The following is a 24,759-nucleotide window of genomic DNA, read 5'->3' on the forward strand; positions in this document are numbered from 1 at the left end:
TCCTTTTCAGTCCAAGCACTTTCTACTCACCCTTATAGGAAGTTCAGTAAGCCCGGTAAAGCCAGAGAAATTGGTTCATTATTGGCCATCATCCTAGCCTCTCCTGCATGCATTGCCATAGCTCTCAAGCTACAGAACCAGCAGGTTATACCAGCTCATAAGCAGAATTCTAGTTTTTGCTGTAGTTGCTTCCCTTCTCCCACTGATCAGGTACTAGACTTATGAGCCACAAACTTTTAAGAGCAAAACAGGTGCCTTGTACTGTTCTGTCTTTGGCAATACTATCAATACAGTAGCCAATCAGAAAAAGCCCCTTCAGCAGATTTAGGAGCAGAACTTCAGCAAGGAAAAGAACTGTTAGATGCATAGCAACAGGTGGTCTCCATCAAGCACTGATACAGCACATCTTCTGTTTAGTAGGAAGCTGCTGGGCAATAGGTTTCAAAATAAAAATGGGAACCTTGGGCCTTTTAGGCTCCTTGGGCCTAAGAAGCACATATAGAGAGCTTGGTTGCATTAGCACGTGCTCTTGGGACCATCTTTATCCACAACCAAAAACCCCAATAGTAATTGGATATACATATCAAAAAGGCAGGGAAAAAGTTTACTTGTGCCCATCTTCACCTAAATTTGAGGGTTTTGAGCAAAATAATGGACAAGATCTCCACAAAAGTCTAACCAGAATACCATCATTGTTTAATTACACAGAGAACCACTTAAAATTGAAGAACATATATGTGCCAGGAACTTATGGGAAAATAAAAATGTTAACAGTAGTAAAAACATGGCTTGCCAAATGATGCAGGCACAAATGATGAACAAAAGCATGGATAAAACTACTGAATTAACAAAGGGCTGATAACCATGGGCAGTAAAACATATTGACAAAAATAAAGACAGCACACTATGAGCAGGGATGTTCCCCTGCTTGGTACCTGTCAGCAGTCTGTATGCTGGGCTGTAGTACAGGTATGAATTCCTGCTGCAGTAACCCCAGCGGAGGGCTAGATGTCCTTTAAAAAACAGCAAACAGCAGCATTCAAACACCCACACCAACTTCCCCTGTGCTACAAAATCAATGCTCCAGACACACATACAAAGAGGAGAAAGGATCTGAACTTCTGGCCTGTAGCCTATTTGCATGGGTACAGAAGAACTTTTGTATGGGATGGTGAAACTCAAGGCACCTCAGCAGTTGGGCACTCCAACATGCAATATTTAAGATGCCTTTACAGGTTAAAAATCCTAATTGCATTGTATTTACAAAGAGGATCACAAGCCGCAGTGGTTTCCAAAGACCTTATTTATCCTATAATGCTCTACCAAGGAAATAGAAGAAGCCGAAGTTGTTGCCATACAATTATTCTCTGAAGTGGCACTGGTACTCAAGGTGGCAAACATAATTACCACATTCACAGAATGGGCAGCAATGCCCACTGATGGAGGAATGAAGTCTGTTGGATTTGTATGCCAGGGTGATGCACTCAGTCACCCATCTACTGATCTAGTAACTAATTCCCACAGACTCCAAGGAACAATTGGAATGACAAGTATACATCCTGGAGGCCTGGCTTGTACCACGTCATCTTAGAATGGGAGAATTGGGCAGAATTATCTCCTATGAAACAGGGAGTTCCCTTTGGGAATGACAGATTACAAAGCACTCTCCACCCCAGAAAATGCATAATTCAAAACTTTCAAGTGAAGCATTTGGAAAATCTGTCCCAGTCACAACCTCTTCCAGATTCTTTTCTTCTCTCTTTACGCCCCCTCTGGTGTCCCCACCCATATAGATGTCCAGTTTTTCAGCCTGCTTTAACCTTAAGATAAGTTTAAAAGAATGTCTTGGTTGAAACACTAGATAAAACGCACAATAAAACGCACAATATGATAAAACGCACCAATTCTATTAGCTGCCTCAAGCCTGTGTTGCAAATAAAATTAGAGGTTTGTGGACACACTGCTGTCCTATGACCCTCCGTCCACATGGGACAATCCCTGGCTGGGCTAGAAAATACTGCATTCCCTTCACTTGCCACATGCAGTTGCTTCAAGGCCTTCCCTTTCTTTGATTCGCTTAGGAACAAATCTGGCAATTGCAAACATCAGTCAATGTACATTCAAGCAGTACAAAATTGTGCTAAAGGAATAAAAGGAAAGCCATAGCTATGACTAAATGGGACATTAACAGGAGATACGGGGGGAAAAAGGAAGGACAAAAGAAAATGCTTAGCTACACTACCACAGTTGCCAACATATTGCTGGCCTCATCCCACAGTATCACAAGACACACAACCAACATCAACTTGTGACAAACTCTGAATCACGAACAATATATTCTTTTGCCATGGGAAAAAGTAGATAAACCCAAATCTGCATCAACATACCAACTTGAACACTGAATAAACGAGTTCATATTTTTGAAACCTATTTTGCTGAGATCAACACAAAATGATTATTTGTGGTCTACAAAAGCCATTGAAGCTCCCATTGAAGCTGGAGATAAAAATTTGAAAACAGCACTGTAGCAGTGACCTAATGTAGACCTGATCATGGATTTCACCATTATGGAAGAAGTTCCATTTGAGATTTCTAGATTAATCAGCTGACCTTTCACTTTTGCCTAGAAAGGGCTATCCACTATGTGATTAGAACATCCATGTTCAAAAGGAGCCAACAGATGGACAACAATTCACGTGAAAAGGATATGCAATGTCCATATGGGCCTAGTTAGATATGGTGCATTCTCCTCTCCAGACCTGCTAGTTCTACAGTCTAGGAGACCTGGTGCACTTCATGTTTTATTAGATTTCACACTGTCCCAGCATGCTGAGCAGATGGGCCATTGCTTGCCCAGGTAAGGTTCAAAAGGTCAATTTCCCTTTGGTTCACTGCCCATTTACCCAAAAATCTAAAATTTCCAGGTAAAACAGTCACAAACGTGTAAATTAACTTGCTGCCTTCCAATATATTGCATAATCTTTCAGATTAGGCTCACTGCATAAATTACATACGTAACAGAATACTCTTATCTACTCTAAAATTAGGGGGAAAAACATTCCTCTTACTTTATTAACATCCCCTGATTTGGCAACAATTCCAAGTGAATTTTTCCTCCTTCTTGTGTTCTTAAATAGGCAAATTCTTCCAACATATCAATATCTGGAATAATTGTTCAGGTTCCAAAAGAAAATATGGAGATTACATAGCAGAATAAGGGGAAACTGAATATAATCTGTTTTGTGGCTTTGATTTCTTGTTATCGATGTCTTAGTAAATTCATGTGTGCTTCTTTTTCAAACAGTAGGCAATTTGGATGGATTTGTTTAACAATAGCCTACTTTACCAGTTGCTGTAATATACTAGTGCAGCAGTTCTTAAACCCTCAGAGAGAACTTGTGTTTGTGTGTGTGGGGGGGGGGGGGCGAACGGGAGACACACACACAGGAGGGTGTGGCAACACAATCAAGATGATCAGCTGCTGGAATGGAGGGAAAAGGATTTTCTTTTAAAACCTGGGGGTTACTATGGCTCTCTGGAAGGCCTGGGGAGCCTGCAACCCTGTCTGCATCCCTCCCTGCACTCTCAAAGTGCTGTGAAAAGGGAAAAAACCCACTATTGGTTTTTGTAGTGAAACCGGAAGTGTGTATTTTCCCCATTTTACAGCACTTTGAGAGCAGAGGGAGGTTTGCACAGAGGGTCACAGGCTCCCCAGAACCTTTTTTTTAAACAAAAAAAACCCTCCACGGCAACAGCACAATCATCCCAAACACACTGCTGCCATCGCTGCTGCCTACCCCTTAAGGGGGCAGCTAGAGATCTTCCTTGGCTGCGTTGTTACAACGCCCCCGTTTGGGAACCTCTGCACTAAGGTTAACTAGCCTTGCAGATAAGAACATTTCTTTTCCCAACTGTGAGCTGATTCCTCTGGAATCAGCCTGTCCCAGCTAAAAAAAAAGTTATTACTTAAAAAAAAAAGTTATTACCCAAGAACCAACACAAGAGGAATGAGGCTGTCTGTTGTAGGAGCTGCCTGGCAAACCTCACCTGGTGGGTCTTGGCAAGAGGCAGCAGCCAAGGGAGGAATAAGGTGGAGGGGTCAACAGGCAGGGCAGCAATGCAGGAAAAAAAGAACAAGTTGGGCTAACAAGCAGACATGGCTGGCCATTTGTTAGAAATAGGATGCCATGACTACCTCAGGAGCCTAGGCAGTGGGCACCCAGTTTTCCAGCTGTCTGAAGAAGGGAGATTCCTGGAGACTGATTACCACCCCCTCCCTTTCAAGAACTGTCACTACAGGGGTGAGCCTAGAAACGCTGAGCTTGTATTTGGCATGTCTGTTCATCAGAATACAAGCCAAGCAGTAGTGATTGCCAGGTGTCTGTTTTTTGGAAGACTGATCCCCATCAGCCCCTTCAACATACAGCTGCTCTAACAGGCCACCCACCACCACCACAACCCTAACCTAGTAAAAGCATCTTGCCACCATTTCCATGACATGCTTGTTCCCCTACTAGAAAATGTTTAGGACCATCCCCAAATGCAGAGATTATCACCACTCCAGCATACTCTGGAGCACTTCAGTATTCTCACAGCTTCTTTGCTCTTGCTCCTTCCCCTCCACTGCCCCTTTTGCTCTTCTTTCCTTTTCTGTTCTCAGTCCTTGTCCCAATTCATTCTATTCGACCCCTGCCATTTATTTCTTGAGACGAGATTTTATTTCTCTTCAACCATTTTGAAAACAGTGACCTTCTAGAGGAAGCCTCCAATCATCTATTTTGCTCCACAGACATTTTTGAAAAAAGGATACTAGTAACATAGTTGAAAAAGTTTTCATACTGGAAATTTCCTTGCTGGCAGATTTTGTTTATCACTTTCAAGAACAAGTTTTCACCCCTTGGCCACTCATGCTGGAGCAATACAATCACATGACCCAGTGCCATATCATCCCGGTTGTCTGTGAAAGCTCTCAGCTGTAAGATAAAAAAAAAATAATCGCACCAAACAAATCTAACAGAAATTCCAAGCCAAGACCCAGTCAACAAATGGGCAGGCTCCACTGCTGAAATTAGCATTCCAGTGGTGGATCACGCTTAAGCAAGGGTGTCAAACCGCAGGGCAGACATGCCTGTGGAAGTTCTTTATCTAGTCCCTGTGATAGTTGGGTTCTCCAAGCACCACTATCTGCTGCTCTCAGCTGCTGAGTTTGAAAGTAATGCATTGGATGGTGCTGGGGGAGCCCCATTATCACACAAGCCATCCTTTCAAATGTGCAGATTCTGTTGAGGTTCACTGCTGAAAAGGCTGCCCACATGATAATTGGACTTCCCCAGCACCAGTAACGCCACTTCTGGAAGGGAGAGAGGGAAGGAAAGAAGGCAAGAAATGGTTCAGGGGAAGGAGCAGACCAAGAGGGGTGAGGGAGGGAGAAGGGAGGTTCTGCCAAGGAGCTGGGAGAGCCTAATTCAGCCCAATTGACCCATTCAGCAGTGCCACTTCTGTCAAGGCGTCACTTTGCAGAATACCTCTCCACTGCTGAGCTGCAAAGTGACGCCTTGGCATGTATACTGAACTGCAGCCTTACTCTCCTGACAGGATAGACAAGGAGTCTGTCAAGATAATGCACGTGAAACACTTTACACACTCAAAGTGTTATATTACATATTAAATATTAGTCTGCTCTGTTGTTTTATAATGTACTGTTTTTAGTGCTTCTTTGTTTTAAGCTCTGCAAATCACTCTGTGGGAATCCCTTCTGATGGAGGAGTATGGGCATATAAATATTCTAAACAAATGTTGTGTTTTGCCGTTATGGTTTTCAATACTCATTACTTAGTTTTTTATTGGCAAAAATACAGGCACGTATGGAATAGTTGACATCGATTGTGTCTTGAATTTCCTTTCAAATGGGATGCAATGAACCAGTGCCTAATTACACCTCTCCACTAACGTGCATTGCTAAAATTACAATAACGAAGATCTTGAGGCCAAGATGAGTAAATGAAACTGAAACTTTCCCACAAAATAACTGCTACTGATACCAAAAAAGCCAAGCAGAAAAAAGACCTGCTATGACCAGAACAATTACTTTGAATCAAGCTAGAACAATTAACTTACCTTAAAACAAGCTAGTAACAGCCGTAGGCAATAGGGCATAATAGCTTTGCTGGTACAGGGCCAGAGCTTCAGCTCCGAAGCTATGGACAAATGACAGTTTCATGTAATGCTTTAGTATTCATAAGAACTAAGTACCACAAACTTAAAGTCTTATTGACTTAAGATTTCATACAGCTGCCATGGTACTGCAAGTTCTTAAAAAAAAGGTGGCAGCTCTCCACCAATCCTCATCCTTAATGGATACAGTGGATACAACTACCTTCCCTGACAGTGCGTGTGTCATAAATGACCAAACTAAGTTGCAGTTAAAACTAAACAGAGATGTACCTCTGATCTGTAATGTTAAAAAGCATACCAAAATGATTTGGAAGTTACCTTGATCCACACTGCCCCCTCTGCTCTCAAAAAACTAAACAAAACCATTAAAAGGATCCACTTGAAACTGCCAAAACTTCCCTGACTTATAAACAAGATTAGCACCTCAAAGAAGCAGCAACAGAAGTTATGTGCAAGTTGACCACTTTTAAAAGTATGTGTTGGTGTTAGACATTCCTTCATGTGTGCAATACCTCAGTTCTCCCATTCATTTTAATTTGGGGTACTGCTGACTCCCCATCCAATACCATTCTAGCAATATTTGTCAAATCCATAAAATAACCTGAATGGGGGGAGAGCCAGCTTTGAAGCAATGCAGAACAGCAAAACCCTTTGTACCCGAGTATGAGGTGGCATAGCTTGAGGGGGACAATTACTCTTTTTTTCTTATTGCTCCCACATCAAATATGCCTTGCTAGCCATGGGGCCTGCTGAGATTAATCTGGAAGCAAAACTCCACCTTTGCACAGTCCTCTTCCAGAGATTTCCAGTGGTTCGTGCTGGAATGCTCACTTTCCAACTTCCCAGAGTGTCTTCCCCTCTCCCTGCCAGAACCTCCTTAGTGCTCCTTTGGTCAAGGTCCTTCCCATAACCAACTATCAAAAAGAATTCTGAACTTGCACAACCCTCCTTTTCTTCCCCTCCCCCATTCTAGTGAACTTCGTAATAAGAACAAAAAGGTCAAAGGACCAAAATACCACCATTTATGCAGCTGTAAAATTCATAACCTTTGTCAGTTTTGGAACATTTTAGACAACATAAAATGTTCATAGTCAAGAAAATTAAACCTAATGAAACATATCTTACTTTTCCCAATGCCCTACTGTGAGGGGGACGCAGGGAAAATACTCAAATATGTGACATTTTCAGGACAACACTATATGAAGCTAAATCACTAAGATTCTCTCTCTTCACCCCCCCCCCACCCCCAACAAGGCAATCCTTTACCTTTTCTGAATTTTGACTTCAATTTAGGTTGTTCTTCCTGAGGTTTAGTCCCCTCTTGTATGGGAAGTACCATGTAGCACATAAGATCAAGTACCTTTTCACATGTCAACTACATGAAAAAATTAGATCAAACGTTTGATTAGTAAATCTAAACAATTGGGGCAATGATAATTGTCACAGTTAGAGTTTGGGGTCTAGAGTTTGGGGGCTAATTTATGAGTTATCATGATGGGGAACTAAGGCTGAAGTGAGAGTTGCTTGACTAAGAATCTACCAAGTTTGTAAAGGAGATAAAATTTGAACCGGGGCTTTCCAGCCTGCACATTTGGTGGCCACTAACTCCACCAAACCAGCACATGTACTAAGCTGGGACACAAATATGGTTCTGCTACACAATGATCTTGTGGTTTGTTTTTCACTAAGCCTGGTTTGGTTGAACAATTCTTGCAGAAAGCTAGCTACCACTAATTGACAAACCTGCTTCCCTTGCCTTCCCCCAACAGATGATAGCTACATGAGTACAAAGTCTCATTTGGCCTCCACTATTTAAATATTTTCTACAACCTTGAATGGGTCTCCAAACCCTAATTAGTAGCAGCCACCAGAAAGGATATAAAAGGACTAAAACAACTTACACGGTATTCTCCAAGGGCAAAGTGGCAGGTTGCTAGCTGGATTAGAGCTCTTTGATTCTCTAGCAATCCTTGTCCGGTGATCTGCTGCTGAGAGTGAGATCCCTGCAGAGCCGCTAAGTGATGCAAGCTGACAATTGCTTTTTTATACTGACCCTTCAAACAAACAAACCCACTAAAATTATCATCATTAAGAATATGTATATACCACTTTTCAACAAGAGAAGTTCACAAAGTAGTTTACACAGTAAAAAATATTAATACTCCCAAAACCACAATACAGGTCCCGCCTATTTATACACTGATTTTTTATACACGGATTCGACTCAACATGAATGGCCCCTGCAAATGAGAAGGAATGTGCTGATCACTAGAGAAGGGGAAAAATGCACCCCTTTAAAATCAGTTTAAAAAACTGAACAGTCCTTTAACAATAGCCTCCTTAATGAGAGAGAGAGAGGGCTGCTGGCTTACAATCCATCAATCCTTCTCTCTCCAGGCGACCCCTCCCTTCCCCCCTGAGTGAAAGAAAGGTGATCGCTTTGCATCCGTGAAGGGAGGGACTGAGTGAAGCACTTGGAGGATGACTGATTGATGGATTGTCTTCTTAATGACTCTTACCTTAGAGTCAAAAGGTCAGCAAGGCTGTTTTTAAATCACTGGAGCAAAGAAACTTTGTTTTTTAAATAGGTTTGCTATAGTGTGTTTTTTGCCATCCACGTGAGTGCTTGGAACGGAACCCACACAAATAATGAGGCTCAACCTGTATATTTACAAATTGGATCATGTTCAAAAGCCAGGAGTCTCCAGACAGAAAAATGTCATATTATTGTAAGCATAATCAAAAAGCTTGTTCTTGATGAAGATGATGATACAGTTCAGTCATCATTAGTGCTGGCACCAAGTTGCTGGAGACTTGGGGCAAATGTATGCACCCTAGACCCCCAGTGGTACCCACCCACTAATGGCCACTGGGTTCTATTGTTGCCAGTATACTGAGGGTTTAGAGATCCAGCCTTGCCAGGTAGACAGGACCTTTGGTCAATGCTCCACCCGGCCTACTTCTGGTGCCATCTCATAATGATTAGTGCTTTCAGTTGTTCAAAATACTTCACATACATTCTCTCTGTGTTCTTACAACTCCATCATCCGGTAGGCAAGTATCATTACTCCTGTATTGCAGAAGGGGGGACTGAGGTCAAGACGGACTAGTTTGACTAAGGCCACTTGACAAGTTCACAGTAAAGGTGAGATATGACCCAGTCGCTCAGCAACTAGTGTTTTTTGATGGTTTAAAATGCTTCACATACTTTGTCTCAATACTTGCAACAGCTTTGTTTCTGATGGCAGCTGATGGGGACAAGGATGGGTGCTGCTTACACTTGACTTAGGATCTTGAAACCCAAAGCTTATGTGGTTAAGCAGAATTGCACAAGCTTGGACCATTTGTGACCCCATTTTTGGTTGTCCTGAGGGAACATACAATCAGAGGCAGTCCTGGGACTTCTTGCACCTGGAGCCACCTCTGCCTTCACCATTCCCCCTGCCCCTGACCCAGGTGTAACTGCGGTGAGATTATCGCCACCTTACTTCCACAAGGCTGCCTCCATTGCCCCTTTGAAAGAAAAGGGGGAACGAAGTAGGCAGCCCAGGCCCTGATTCAGCCTTCTGTGACACTTGTAAGCTGTGTGAAGGGTTCCGCCGGAGGCAGCGCCCATGACAGGCGAGCTCTGCTTGCCTCCTGGACACCACTTTCAGCAGACCCAAAGCACTCCAATGGAGCCCTTCGTGCCACTTGCAAGCAGTGCGGAAGGCTCTGTCAGGGTCTAAGAAATGGCAGGGTCTCCTCTGAAATCGGAGGAGGTACATAAGAACATAAGAACAGCCCCACTGAATCAGGCCATAGGCCCATCTAGTCCAGCTTCCTGTATCTCACAGCGGCCCACCAAATGCCCCAGGGAGCACACCAGATAAAGGTGTGCATCACTTCTGCGCCCCTCCCCTTTCCTTAAAGGGGAAAAGAGCGGGCATCCCTTAGATGCGGCTGGGAACCGCACCAAGAATGGTTGCAGGAGTGCAGTCACTCTTGGCTCGGTCTCCACTGATCTGAGTGCCACCTTTCTCTTCTCTCCTTGAAGAGGATGGGAGGGGGCAGCCCTCAAAGCGGTGAGAAGCGGCGCATGCCTCTTCCAATTTTGGAGGAGGCGCATGTGGCTTCTCCAGCTCTGACCAAACCTTCCTTGCTGCTTATAAGCTGTGTGAAGGGCTAGAATGGAGTGCTTTGGGGCCACTGGGAGCGGCGCCCAGGAGGCAAGCGCCACCCGCCTCCTGGAAGCGGCGCTCGCCTGTCATGCGTGCTGCCTCCAGAGGCCCCAAAGCACTCCAGTAGTGCCTTTTGTGCTACTTCTAAGTGGCAAGGAAGGCTCCATCGGAGCTGGAGAAGCAGTGTGTGTCTCCTTCGAAATTGCAGGAGGCATGTGCTGCTTCCCGCCTCCCCTACGGCTGCCCCTCCCTTTCGTTAAAGGGGGGATGGGGCAGCCTCAGACACGGCTGGGATGGTTCCCTGCTATTCTGAACGCCGCCCCCTCTCTTTCCCTTTAATGAGGGGTAGGGGAGGGGGGAGGTCTTGAGGGTGGCACAGAACCGCACTTACACTTGGCACACCGGGGGAGGGGGGCAGGTTACAGCAGCGCCTCCCCCAACGCAGCACCTGGGGCATTGCCTCACTTGTCCCCCTCCAACTACGCCACTGCATACAGTCATTTGTTAACGTAGGCTGGGTTCTTATAGAAGAGGCCTACAGAATGGAATAGAGACTGTTGACATCAACTCGACAGAGATCTGAACCGGTGCTTTTTACCTGATAGATAATCATATCTGTGAGGAAGATTCGCAGCCACAGCCAGGAATCAGTCTTCCACAATCCGCAAATTCTTGCAAATTCTGCAAAAATTAGGAAGTGTGTTAGAGAGAAATGTGGAGGACATCTTAAAGCTTCCTTTGCCTGAAGGATTTGCTTTCTCTCATCGAAAAAATTCTTGCCCATTATTGGATTGGATCTGGATCCTGGTTTGCATCCAAACACGCTTGGGCATGCTGCATCTCTAAAAAGCTGTGTAGGGTGGTGTAGTGGTTCAAGAAGAGTTAAAAGCAGTTTTGCCCAATTTTCTGTCTTCAAAGCATAAAGCCTGGATTCAACACAAAGGTAATTATTTAATGCAAATGGAAAATTCTACCCTTGCTCTATATAAGAAACAGCTTGATATCTACCTTTATCCAATGATTCCAAAGAATGGAGAAGTTCCCAGCTTTCTCTAGCCAGTCTGAAGCTCTCCTGTACTTCAATAGAGTTGGAGAGGTCTGCTGAGCTCACTGTTATAATCCTGTTTCTCCCCTTCCCAGAAGGATCCTCATCATCAGAGCTCTGCACAAAAATCAAAAGCAAATAACTTACTAATGCGTTGTCCTGAAACATTATAGTTCAGGAAAACCAAACTATATGCTAATAGCAAACTCACAGGGTTGAGTGCACAAAAGTTTGTGCACAGAACAGGATCACCTACAGGCGAGGCTGTAATTTCTATATACTTGGGGGTACTGTAGGTAGGTACACATACTGTAGGTACACAGAAGTAGATACATTTGAAAAGTTTTTTAAAAAGGGTTTGTTGGCAACCTTCAGTCTCGAAAGACTATGGTATCGTGCTCTGAAAGGTGTTCTGGAACAGCGTCTAGTGTGGCTGAAAAGGCCAATTCGGGAGTGACAATCCCTTCCACACTGGGAGCAAGTGCAGTCTGTCCCTGGTCTGTCTCCCTGGCTATGGGCCTTCCTTCTTTGCCTCTTTGCCTCAGACTGTTGGCCAAGTGTCTCTTCAAACTGGGAAAGGCCATGCTGCACAGCCTGTCTCCAAGCGGGCCGCTAAGAGGCCAGGGTTTCCCACTTGTTGAGGTCCACTCTTAAGGCCTTCAGATCCCTCTTGCAGATGTCCTTGTATCGCAGCTGTGGTCTACCTGTAGGGCGCTTTCCTTGCACAAGTTCTCCATAGAGGAGATCCTTTGGGATCCAGCCATCATTCATTCTCACAACGTGACCGAGCCAACGCAGGCGTCTCTGTTTCAGCAGTGCATACATGCTAGGGATTTCAGCACATTCCAGGACTGTGTTGTTTGGAACTTTGTCCTGCCAGGTGATGCCGAGAATGCGTCAGAGGCAGCGCATGTGGAAAGCGTTCAGTTTCCTCTCCTGTTGTGAGCGAAGAGTCCATGACTCGCTGCAGTACAGGAGTGTACTCAGGACGCAAGCTCTGTAGACCTGGATCTTGGTATGTTCCGTCAGCTTCTTGTAGGACCAGACTCTCTTTGTGAGTCTGGAAAACGTGGTAGCTACTTTACCGATGCGTTTGTTTAGCTCGGTATTGAGAGAAAGAGTGTCGGAGATCGTTGAGCCAAGGCACACAAAGTCATGGACAACCTCCAGTTCATGCGCAGAGATTGTAATGCAAGGAGGTGAGTCCACATCCTGAACCATGACCTGTGTTTTCTTCAGGCTGATCGTCAGTCCAAAATCTTGGCAGGCCTTGCTAAAATGATCCATGAGCTGCTGGAGATCTTTGGCAGAGTGGGTAGTGACAGCTGCATCATCGGCAAAGAGGAGGTCACGCAGACATTTCAGCTGGACTTTGCTCTTAGTCTGGAGAGGTTGAAGAGCTTTCCGTCTGATCTGGTCCGGAGATAGATGCCTTCTGTTGCAGTTCCAAAGGCATGCTTCAGCAGGACAGCGAAGAAAATCCCAAACACGGTTGGTGCAAGAACACAGCCCTGCTTCAAGCCGCTTCGGATGTCAAAGGGTCTGATGTGGAGCCATTGAAGACAACAGTGCCCTTCATGTCCTTGTGGAAGGATCTGATGATGCTGAGGAGCTTGGGTGGACATCCGATCTTGGGGAGGATCTTGAAGAGGCCGTCCCTGCTGACCAGGTTGAAAGCCTTCGTGAGATCTATGAAGGCTATAAAGAGTGGCTGTCGTTGTTCCCTGCATTTCTCCTGCAGATGTCTAAGGGAGAATACCATATCAGCGGTGGACCTGTTGGCTCGGAATCCGCACTGTGATTCTGGATAAACGCTCTCTGCAAGTACCTGGAGCCTCTTTAGTGCAACTTGGGCAAACAACTTTACTACAAGGAGTGAGATGCCACGGTAGTTGTTGCAGTCACCCCTGTTGCCTTTGTTCTTGTACAGTGTGATGATGTTTGCATCCCTCATGTCTTGAGGTACTCCACCTTCTCTCCAGCAGAGACAGAGGATTTCATGCAGCTCAGTGACGAGGATCTCTTTCTTGCAAAACACATCTTAAGAACTGGAGGCAAATATATTTTCATTACATGAAAATTATGCTACAAGTAGTTATCCATTGCCAAAAAAGGACACTCCAAGTTTTTCAGCTTCATTACAGGATCAAATACTACATTTTTATGCCCATTTAAGTCCTATGTGTGCCATGGAATATAATTAATGACAACACCCAACTTGATAGAATCAAAAAGGATAGATGCAAGTATTCCCTCATCACACAATGTTTTCCATTTCTGCTTCAGGACAACAAGGAAGAGTTTATACTTCCTCTTAACCAAAATATACTGCAATTCAGGAAGGAATAATTGTGAACTAACTAAACCCTATGCCAGATGATGTTCTGGCATCTTAGTTCTTAGTTCTGGCATCTTACATCTTAGTTCTAGCTAAGTCAGGCATTACCATGGTTTTCTCTCTTCCTTCGGCAAGTTTCCGCTTTTTGTGTACGTGTTTGCTGCGCTCAAGGTCTGTATCCCCATAAACATTGGCAACATCCTCCAGGAGAACAAGTGGAACTTGGTTTGGAGCATTCGGCCCTAGGTTGAAAATGGAAGTACAATTTGAAGTACAGCTGCCATTGACTGTAGCTACTAGAAAATTTTAGGAACCTCTTTCAATAATACAGTGAAAATATGCATAGCTGCCTTTTCCCCTAGTTGGCCTATAACTGATTTATCAAGTATTCACAATCCAAAGCAAAATCACATTCTCATTTTAGCAGAAATCAACAACGAAGCCTTGATGCGAAGTCCCCTTAACACTAACAGCAGAATGTCAATTTTGACTTGCTCCACAGATTTGCTGCCTTTCATGCCCAGACATATGACTAAGATCTCAGGATTCCCAAGAACACAACTGATATGGGCCTGGTTCAACAAACAACCAGGACAACACAAGAACGCCAACCCATGGTATGTTCCTGTTTAAGGTGGGTTATTGATGTTCCCAAAATGCCCAGCTCACAATACCAAGATACCCACAATGCCTGGCTTCAAAGATCAGGCTTCTCTGGTTTAGGCCCTTCTCTGCCCTCTGCTCAGGAATGCTGCTACTCAGCACCAACCATCCTCCTCAGAAAAATCTGGCCAACCCAGATAAGCTGAATATGCAAACTATGGGCCTTCAAGGAAGGACAGGTGGTAAGGAACAAAAGGCTGTGAGGCAGGATAGTTAGGATAAAGTGGTGTAATTGATTACCCAACCCTCGATAATGGATATCTTGTATGTATACACCCTGTCACTACACCTTGTACTGGACCTCCTACAGACCATTCCAAACTGATAAGGATGCTGACCATGCTTTGCCTGATTACTTGGTAATTTTCCAAGGATGTTTACCCCTCTTTCTCTGTGCTCTTTTGTGCCCCTCCTCTATTCAGAATGCTCTATAAAACCTGCATCATTGTAACCCTTCGGGGTCCATCATGCCTCTGTGGTGGACCCGTTTTACAAAACATAGTAAAAGCTTTTTCCGAAGTCCTCTGAATTCTTCTGTCTGTGGTTTGCCTCTCTGCCATCCAGCGAATACTGCGCCCATTCGGGAACATCGATGCCTATGCAGGCAACATTAATGTGTCAGGAATTCATGTAGGCACCAGAGGTGCAGTTCAAATGCAGCACTAAGCACAGGGGACCTTACATGAGGACATTTTAAATGCCTACTGTCACTTTTAAACCAGGACTCGCAAACAGGAAACTCTGGCAGACATTGTAATGCTCCACAAAGTGTCATTATGACTCTTTCAACTAACCTTGAAAGAGAGAAGGTTGGATGCTGCTGACGTACTGGAATGCATTCTTAAAGAAGACCAGCATTGTGGAGTACACCACTTGGGTCTTGTACTTTGCATGGGCTTCATTATCATAGTTACTAATGTATCTGCAGACATCTTTCATTTTGAGTAATATGTCACCAAAACTCCTGAAAACACAGAATACAAAAATTAGTCGGGTTTCTAATCTATCAAAAATCAGAATAAAAGCATTCCTCTTTAAACTGGAGGTTTCTTCAGAAACCACAAAGAAGGGGAAAAAGAAGAGGTAAACAATAATCAAGCATCTACAGCCCACTAAGGGCCCAATCTTAAACTGGCCCAGAACCAGTGCTAAGCCCTCGTGCCAGCAATGGGAGCCCTCAATATGCTGTAAAGCACATTCAGGCGGTGGGCCCAGCGCTGGCAGGAAGAGCAGCTGCCAGGGGGCAAGTGTAACTGCTGGGTGGCAGTGGGGCCTCTGGGGGGTGGGGGAGAGCATGTTGGGGTGACGAACTGGGGTGAGGGGGGTAGGATTGGTGGAGCTCTGCTCGTAACCTGAACTCTGTGTTGGGCCGGAGGGCCTGACACAGCGTCTCTCAAGTCCGTGCCAGCAAAATAGCCAGCGCAGACTTGAGAAGCCCCATTGTGGGGCTCAGGGTTTTCCCCAAGGAGACCTCTGGCTGCTTCCCAGTGCCCACTGGATACAGCGGTAGCCATTTTGACGCTGCTGCTCCAGCTGGCACCAGGGACTCAGGACTGGGCTGTAAATTTCAAGGAAAACAGCATCTGTGATACCTATTTCATTATTTACAGAAACAAGGACACAGCAAAGGCACTGGTTGTCAGGAGCTAAACCCTGGGAAGTAATTCTGAAGCAACTTGCAATTTTTCAGGGGGCAGAAGTCATAACTACACACTAGAAACAGTTAAGTAGACTCTCAGAGAAAAGGTTCATTCCCTTAAGGCCAAGGTGGCTAGCATGGAGCAGCTGAGGAGTCAGAAAAGTACACAGACAAAACTTTCAGGAAAGTTTCAGTTCCTCAGCTGTTTATGTAGTAAGGTTGCCATGTTTTCAGATATCAAATTATTAAAAATGGGGGGGGGGGGAACCCAACCAGGCTACAAAGAGATCCCATTTAATTTCTTCAAATTGGTTAAACAAGCACAAAAAATGGCAAATTACTGCTCACTAGGGCAAAAATTCCTAACCATACATACTCAAATGGGGTTTGACTGGAAATGATTTTGGGTTTGTGGAGGATCCCTCAATGGAAACATCACTATGTAGCAATTGGGAAAGCAGTAAACTTTCTAAGGATTATTAGAAAAGAGATTGAAATAAAACTGGCTGTATCACAATACCCTTATCATAATGCCACTTGGAAATGGCTATTCCACTTCAAAAAGATATTGTGGAGCTGGAAAAGGTGCAGAAAAGAACTGAAATGATTAAACATTTATTTGATTTTTCCTCCCGTAAACCACTTTGTGAAATTTTTGGTGAAAAGCGGTATATAAATACTGATAATAATAATAATAAGGGGCTGGAACAACTCCACTAAGAAGGAAAGACTGTAGCATTTGCGTTTGAGTCTCTGAGTCCCCCTCATAATACTAGAACTCCGAGTCACTCAAAACTGATTGGCAGGAGATTCAAACAGAAAAGGGACAGCATTTCTTCACATGATGCCACAGGGTGTACCAAAGGCCACTACCTTAAATGCTTTATTATTTTTATTATTAAGAATAAGAGATTAGACAAATTCATGAAGAAGAAGAGGTTTATCACTAGCTGGGGGGGGAATGCAAGACTTGATGGACCCTTGATTTTCTAGCAAGGCACTTTTTACAGAGCCATCATCTTTAAGATCTCCAAGATGTGCACTTCAAAAAGAATTCAGACTGGGAAAACAGATGTTTCACTTTTCCTACATGCACTTGTCTTGCAAGACAAAATGCCTTAGGCTGCAATCCTAAACACACTTCCCTGGGAGTACGCCCCACTGGACACAATGAAACTTCCTTCCAAGTAGACATGCATATGATTGTGCTGTTAGTGGAACTGTAACTCAACAGCAGAGCACCTGCTTTACATACAGAAAGCCCCAGTTCTATTCCTGGCAGCAGACAGGGCTGGGAAAGACCCTCTTCTATCTGAAACTCTTGAGAGTTGTTGCCCATCAGCACAGACACTATTGAGCTAGCTGGACACTATCCAGCTAGCAGCTAGCTGGATCAACAGTCTGATTCCAAAGGCAACAGCTTACTGTAGATAACCCCCTCTAAGACTATCTCACAGATAAGGCAAGTGAATGTTTTCAGCCAAAATCATGGAACATTCCATGACCCTCAGATAAGTTGGGTGTGTGTGTTTGTGTGGTGTGGTGTGAAACTCAGAGAAAAGTGCTTGTGAGGAAGAGTTGCAGATTGCCCTGGATGCTGATTGAAAGGGGGGAAAAGAATCTAACCATGCCACTGTTTCTGAAGACATTAACAAGGTGCTTATGCAGTACTGTGTGCCATTCCCCATTCTGTGTAATGGAACAAACTGGAGGGAGGGAGGAAGTGAGTGGAATTTTTCTGATCTGCAGTTGTACTGACTTTGTAGATGACAGGCTTTAAGACACAGTGGCAGCCTACCTGCCTGCCTAGTCACATGCTGACAAAGCAATTTCTTGCAAGAGGGAGCTGCTGGAAGAGGTAAAGCATGGCTAGCCGGAGCCGAGCTCATGCCTGCCGCTCCTCTGGGCTTCTCCTGGCTGCTGCAACACCCCTAAACTGCCCTGACTCCGTGCCACAGTTAGGACGAGGTGATGGTCTATGCTGGAGTTTTTGGGTAAAATTTCTCACCTTATAGGCAAGTATCTATGGTATTTATATGTACCACATCAGTAATCTAAGGAAAGAGTCAAACCTTCTTGCCATATCCATCTGCCATTCACATCTTACACCCACTACGGAAAGTATCTTGAACACCCTCTCCCAAGGATCCGTAATCTGAGACGATTTCTCAGTCAGTCCCTCTATTATGTATTTCTGAGAGCTGCGTTTGCTGGGGGACACCAGATCAGTTGTGTCCTGAGTACCTAGAAACCAAAAGAAACAGGAACTTGGTTGTCATCACCAGAAGTCAGCATTACTTACTGTCTTTGGATGCAGTCCTAACCAACTTTCTAGCACCGAGGTAAGGGCAATGCAGCTCTGAGGTAAGAGAACAAACATACCGTTACCTTAGGGAGGCCTCCGTGAATGCCACCCAACTGCAGAATGCAACACATGCCCCATTGGCACAACTGTGTCAGTAAGGGAAACTTGGTTAGAATTTGGGCTTTTGTTTTAGACGTAGCATTCCTTTCATTTTCCATACAAATCTGATGATTCGTTTCAGAAAAGTATATCAAGACCCCAATCCAATCCAGAACAATGTGCCATAATAGAAAAAAGCATGCATTGCTGGATTGGTCCCAGCTACCCTTCCATATTCACAATAATGACAATCATTCAAAAGAACAAACAAAATCAAAGAGCATCTTTTACACAGAGTATAGCTGCATTTCATTTACTGCAGTATCCACCAGGCATCTATAGTCTACAGAGAGCCTCTGCTCCACAAACAAAAAGATCAACAAAGAATACCACATTGCCTTTGTCATAGACTTTCATTCAGATACCACATTCTATAATCTCACCTATTATGCTCACTTATAAATTAGCCATGCAATCTGGTGCAATCCAATGCCTATTTACTCAGAAATAAGTCTCACTATATTCAACCGAGTTCGCTCCTATGTAAGTGTGTATACGACTGCAGTTTCCATCATTTTTCCCCCAGTGTTTTCAATTGCATTTACCTGGATACTGGTTTTCAGTCTGCGCAGATCTAGTCACATAATTAATATAAAATTCTGCTGCTTTATTCAGGTACTTGTATAACAGGTTGGCAGGGAGTCGCACATCAGGATTATTAATAATTAGGGGAAGGACATCACAGACTGAAAGTTCCAGAAGAAGAGCAGAGTTATCTGTCATGTTTATCAGTTACTTTTCTGAGAACAAATAATATTCAACAAGCAAAACGTTACTTTTTTTTTTAACTTAAGCCAATTAGTGAGATCTATTTAAAACAAGACTTCATTAACCACCAACTACAACAGTGGTTCCCAAACTGGTGGGTCTTGACTCCCTAGTTAGGAAAACACTCCTGCCTCTTTAAGAAGCAGGGGGTGAAGACAGCAATGCAATCCCCAGGATCACGCTGTTTCCAGGGACAGGAGAGTTTTTTTTGTTTTTTACTTACCTCCAGCCAATGCTGAAGTCCTGAGAGGTTGGGGGGGTGGGATCTGGGGAGACCTGCCCAGGGTTCCCCAAGCCTCTGTAATGGTGAAATCGTAAAAAAAGAAAAAAGAAAAGAAAAAAAAGAAATGGGCATTTCCAGTTTTGTGACAAAACTGGAGGCTGGATGTAAAAAAAAAAACCCTTCCATTCCTGGCAGCAGAGTGATTCAGGAAATTGTGTTTAAATATATTAGAGATGAAACTTAGATGAATGAATAAATGAATGAGCTCAAATTTAGGATTTCTCCAAACACAAACAGTAATAAAGCACACACTGAAATGGACTCCCATTCCCCCACCTCCCAAGCAGCTTACTTAAGTATACAGGAGTAAATATTTCAGAACCAGCACATCACATGAAACACCTAAAGGACCGGGGAGGCCTTCCTGACCTCCAAAAGGTCTTCTAAGGGCTTTGGGGGGTAAAAAAAACTTACTTACAATTTTTCAGGAAAATCAGGAAGTGATATTTTTAGGTCCTCAGAACACCCTCCAGACATGACTGGAGCACAGCTCTGATTGTGATTGGTCAAGTAGGCCAGAGGCTTGCAGGGAACCAGAGGCTGGCCGCAGTTTGGATAGAGGCTTGCAGTGGGCTGCATCTGGCCCCTGGGCTGGGGTCTAGAGACCCCTGCTATAAGGCAACCAAGTATGATTATCCCCATATTGCAAGTATGATTATCCCCATATTATCCCCTGGGACCTGAGGCTGAGAGGGAATGACATTAACAGGACTGTTTCCTGTGAATGTTCTCTGAGTCATCCCTCTAGCATGCAGGCTTCATGTCTGCTTGACTGTCTATAAATAATCCTAACTACAGCCTCTTGTAGAAGCAAGGTAATAGCTTTTTTGTGCAATTTCATGCGAGTGTAAGCAAGAACTACACAGGCGATGAGCATGGGGGCGCAGGACCCCCCAATCCGTGGATGTGAAATTGTGGATACCAGATGTACAGACACGAGGGGGAGTCTGCCTGCCATCATGTATTGAGCAAAACTTTTGAAGGGGGGGGAACAATTTGCCTGGTTTCTGAAAATCTGGAAGTGCCTGTCATGTCATGCTATCAAAAAGAAGAGAAGGAACATGGAAATCCTTCTTTATTGCAATTGTTCTTAGTTCAGGGGCATTGAGAAGATCACAGTCTCATTAAGTGAAAATGTTAAGACACACTTAACTAGGAGCTCTTGATTTATATTCCCTCAGCTAGTAACAGTCTTGTCAGTAGTGACAGATGGGCAGGGGAACCCTCCTTCCTTGAGATCTAGTCATTTGGATTCCAAACTGGTTAGAATTTCTCTCATCAGGTAAAACTTGGTCTGTACAACCTTCTTTTTATAAGCACAAGATGTCACAAAGTGTCTAATTTACCAATTCCTACAGAAAGTTGGGGAAAGAGCATTGGAAAATAAGTAACCAAATTTGGCAAGATTTCTTCAGCTTTTCCCCTATAGTTAGGTAGTAAAAGCATCAATTTAATGCCATCTCAGGGTTCCATCTATGAGTACAATACCAAGTCCTGTATTGGAATAAAACTACAATAACTAGAATTATATAAAACTTATATTCTTACCAAATAATTTCCTAAAGCAATTGACAGGCGATTCTTGGTCTTCAATATTTTCAGCTTCTAATAATGTTTCCCCAAGGCCCACCTTTGCAAAATTTAAATAAAATTGAAATCTGTTTGTTACTTCTTCAAGATACTTTTCAGAAAATGTTGACACACCGAGGAAAGAAAATGAATAGATTCATTTGGCGAACAGTTTATGACCTTCCTAAACAGTTTACCATAAGCAACAATGCAAGTACGTGGAGGAACAGCAAGGAACATTCAAAACACTATTATGTTCCTCAACCAGCATGTTTAGTATCTATTTCAAGTAAGAAATTGATAAAACAGGTAGGAATTCAAATATAATCTCATCTCAATATGCTGTTCCCCTGATTCCCCAGCTGCTTTCATTTCCAGATTAATTTTAGCCTTCAGACAACAGAGTCCTCCAAATATTTTTATTCCTTGTGTCAAGGTTTGTTTACCTTTAGGGATCACTCGACTAAGCTACGCTATCAGCTACAAAATACTTGCATGCATATCTGGCAAAGCTTCACATCATCTCAAGGAGCAAGCCAACAAGCACTGGAAACTATCTTCTCTCGCTTACCCCATGCTGAACCACAGTCTCTGGGAAACGTCGTAAAAGCAAGAGCAACATTTCTGCCCGTTCTAAGGTATTAAAGCACTGCTCTGTGGCCTTCAGTAACATTTCACACTGAATTCGACCTGGAAGGGTCTCAAATAAACCTGTGGAAGAAGGGTGACAACAAATCAAACCATTTTCAATTGTGGAACTTGGGTGAGAAAGGAGCAAATAAAGCTTGAGGTACATTTACAGCATGGGGAAATGATACACAAAAATCTGAGTCAGCAGGAAGATGCACATTCTTGTTTTTCCCCTCAGTCAATAGAATAAGAATGCTTATAAGCTGAAACATGAATGTCAGAAAAAGCCTGTATTTGGGCCTTAATTCCATGCAATATTAAAAAATAGCTATGTATGTGGGAATCTGAACTAAGGTCCATTCAATCACTTTTCAATTTGAGAACCCCGGTCATGGTTAAGACTTGTATGCATACTTATTGAGATGACATCTCACCTTTCCACTACCACACTCACACCAGGAGGCTCACAGAAACAGTTATTTTAACTTTGTTTTACCCATAGTTTCTTCAGTTAAACACAGAAATGAAATGATGTGGGTTTGAAGCACATATTAAACTGGTAATAAGAAAAGGTTGAAAGGAAACAACCAAAAGGTTCTCTAGGGAATATCTGCTTCCAGGGTTCAGATTTTGTTTGCCTTTAAAATTTGCTTATTGGTTTCAAAGCAGCATACTATCGTATCTAGTCTAGCTACGTACAAAACCATCACTGTCACAAAAAGAATCAGGAATAAAATCATCAAAGCACACAATCAGAAAGACAGCCATACAAGTCAACATATTAAATTACATTAATCCTGATGGCTCTCGGGCAGCTTTCTTGTGCTGGGGGAGCCTTTTGAATCCCTGGTTAACCTCTGGAATGGAGATATGGCCAGGTCAATTGACATGATTGCTCTTACAAAGGCCCTCAAGCACATTTCAGTACCAAGAACTACCAAGCTAACTGTGTACCTAAGAAAATGGACACTCTCCTTCAAGGAGTTCAACTGGAGAAGAAATTCATACCCCTTAAAAATTGAGTCTGCTTATCCTGAGAGTCATTCCTTAATGCTGATGTAATAACACTAATCTCCCGCCACACCACAGGCTGATCTGGAAAATTGACAAACCTGCAATAAAGGGGGGGGGGGAAGAAAAGTTGGAATAATTTTGATTTCAAGTCAGTCAAGAACAGAAATTCTGCTATGAAGAATTAAAATACATTATATTATAATGTAATATAATATATATATTATATATTATAATATATATATTATATGTTATATATTATAATTATATATATTATTAGAATTAAAATACATTATATTATAATGTAATATAATATATATATTATATATTATAATATATATATTATATGTTATATATATAATTATATATATTATTATCAAGGTATAAATAAGATTTGAAGAGCCTGTCTGAATCAGAGCAAAAATCCATCTAGTCTAACATTCTAACAGTCGACAAAGGCAACAGTAGGAAAATATCCAAAAGCGCTAACAGAAAATTCATTTTTAAAGTCCACCCAGTGTTTAATAAGATTCAGATTAATAAGAAATGGCCTACTGGTCTTTTTCCAAGAGTACTATAATAGAGAAATACTTGCATGTACATTCAGATAGAATAATGATTCCCATATTCTATATATTTCCAATATGCACTTTTTTTAGATTTAAAACAAAACATTCAAATTAATAGGCTCTATCATAAGGAGTATATGAGAAGGAAGTGAATTTCCCCCTTGGCTCTTTAGCATAGCAGCCCTCTATGCCTGCCACAATCTGCTTCAAGGAGAGTCACAGGACCCCCAGAACAGTACTGTAAGAGGCACAAAAAGCTGCAGAGTTAAGGGAAGATAGCAAAAATCAGATTCTGGAAATAAATTCTGTGGGTGGAAAGGGAGCTGCAATCTTATATACACTAACCTGGAAGTAAGTTCCATTTAATGCTATGAGGCTCATTTCTCAGTAGACATGTCTAGGATTAGGCTGTCAGAATACAATCAACATGTCTGTATTAGCCAAGGCTGCAATTCTATGGACACTATCCACTTTTTCCACATCAGACATAATTTTATCATGGTCCTCTCCAGTTATTGTTCTTTTACAATGGATTTTACAGGATCATAGTTGCCCATCTTTACATTCACACAATATAGAACATGAATATGAAATAATGTAAGTGGACTAGTTTTTCCCATACATTTTCAACTCTTGGTTGGATTTTTTTAAAATTAGGTCTCTTACATGTCATACAGCAATCTGCCTGCTGATGCTGTCCGTTCTGCATTCCTCTCAATAGTGTACATCTCATACTGAAAGAGAGAACAGAGCATAAGTTATATAAAATACACAGGTTTGTGCTTCTATTTCATTTCTCAGTATTACATATACTGCTGCCTCATAATAACTGAAGAGGAAGGGGCACTGTAAAAGCGTCAGAAAAACTGAAGCCAAAGAAAGATAAGATTCAAGACTGGTACTTGGAGAAAAAGCTTATTTCAATAGAATAAAACCTTATATCCACCAGCCACTTTCAATACAAGAGAGAGATCATCATCAGCTTAATGACATCACTTCCGGCCCTCAGCAGGCACCAACACTATTCGACTCGCTATATGAAACAGGTTTGACACCCATAAGAACATAAGAACAGCCCCACTGGATCAGGCCATAGGCCAATCTAGTCCAGCTTCCTGTATCTCACAGCGGCCCACCAAATGCCCCAGGGAGCACACCAGATAACAAGAGGCCTCATCCTGGTGCCCTCCCTTGCATCTGGCATTCTGACATAACCCATTTCTAAAATCAGGAGGTTGCACATACACATCATGGCTTGTACCCCATAATGGATTTTTCCTCCAGAAACTTGTCCAATCCCCTTTTAAAGGCGTCCAGGCTAGACGCCATCACCACATCCTGTGGTAAGGAGTTCCACCCCTTACCCCTATCCTAGGAGTTCCACCCCTATCCTAGAGTGTTGTCCAGAGGCGGTTAGGGTCTGGATGAGAGTCAAAAGACTGAGAC

The 24,759-nt window shown here is 43.0% G+C and overlaps 1 protein-coding gene across 2 annotated transcripts in view; it reads right to left on the bottom strand.

Annotated features, from left to right (window-relative positions):
• INTS10 (integrator complex subunit 10) overlaps positions 1-24,759 on the bottom strand; it is a 28,011-nt gene that overhangs the window by 1,620 nt on the left and 1,632 nt on the right. The window contains exons 2-17 of one of the 2 annotated variants that reach the window (XM_066631277.1): positions 23,980-24,047; positions 22,742-22,845; positions 21,675-21,814; positions 21,083-21,164; positions 19,029-19,169; positions 18,092-18,263; positions 15,175-15,344; positions 13,826-13,959; positions 11,343-11,496; positions 10,933-11,015; positions 8,076-8,228; positions 7,441-7,549; positions 6,118-6,197; positions 4,811-4,973; positions 3,069-3,162; positions 936-1,013 (exon numbers count right to left, since the gene is read on the bottom strand). In XM_066631277.1, coding sequence (XP_066487374.1) covers positions 936-1,013; positions 3,069-3,162; positions 4,811-4,973; positions 6,118-6,197; positions 7,441-7,549; positions 8,076-8,228; positions 10,933-11,015; positions 11,343-11,496; positions 13,826-13,959; positions 15,175-15,344; positions 18,092-18,263; positions 19,029-19,169; positions 21,083-21,164; positions 21,675-21,814; positions 22,742-22,845; positions 23,980-24,047 — 1,925 coding nt within the window. The remainder of the gene's footprint in view (positions 1-935; positions 1,014-3,068; positions 3,163-4,810; positions 4,974-6,117; positions 6,198-7,440; positions 7,550-8,075; positions 8,229-10,932; positions 11,016-11,342; positions 11,497-13,825; positions 13,960-15,174; positions 15,345-18,091; positions 18,264-19,028; positions 19,170-21,082; positions 21,165-21,674; positions 21,815-22,741; positions 22,846-23,979; positions 24,048-24,759) is intronic. The other variant, XM_066631278.1, reaches the window with a different exon arrangement.

This window comes from Tiliqua scincoides, chromosome 5 (assembly GCF_035046505.1).
Source record: "Tiliqua scincoides isolate rTilSci1 chromosome 5, rTilSci1.hap2, whole genome shotgun sequence".
NCBI classification, from domain to species: Eukaryota; Metazoa; Chordata; class Lepidosauria; order Squamata; family Scincidae; genus Tiliqua; species Tiliqua scincoides.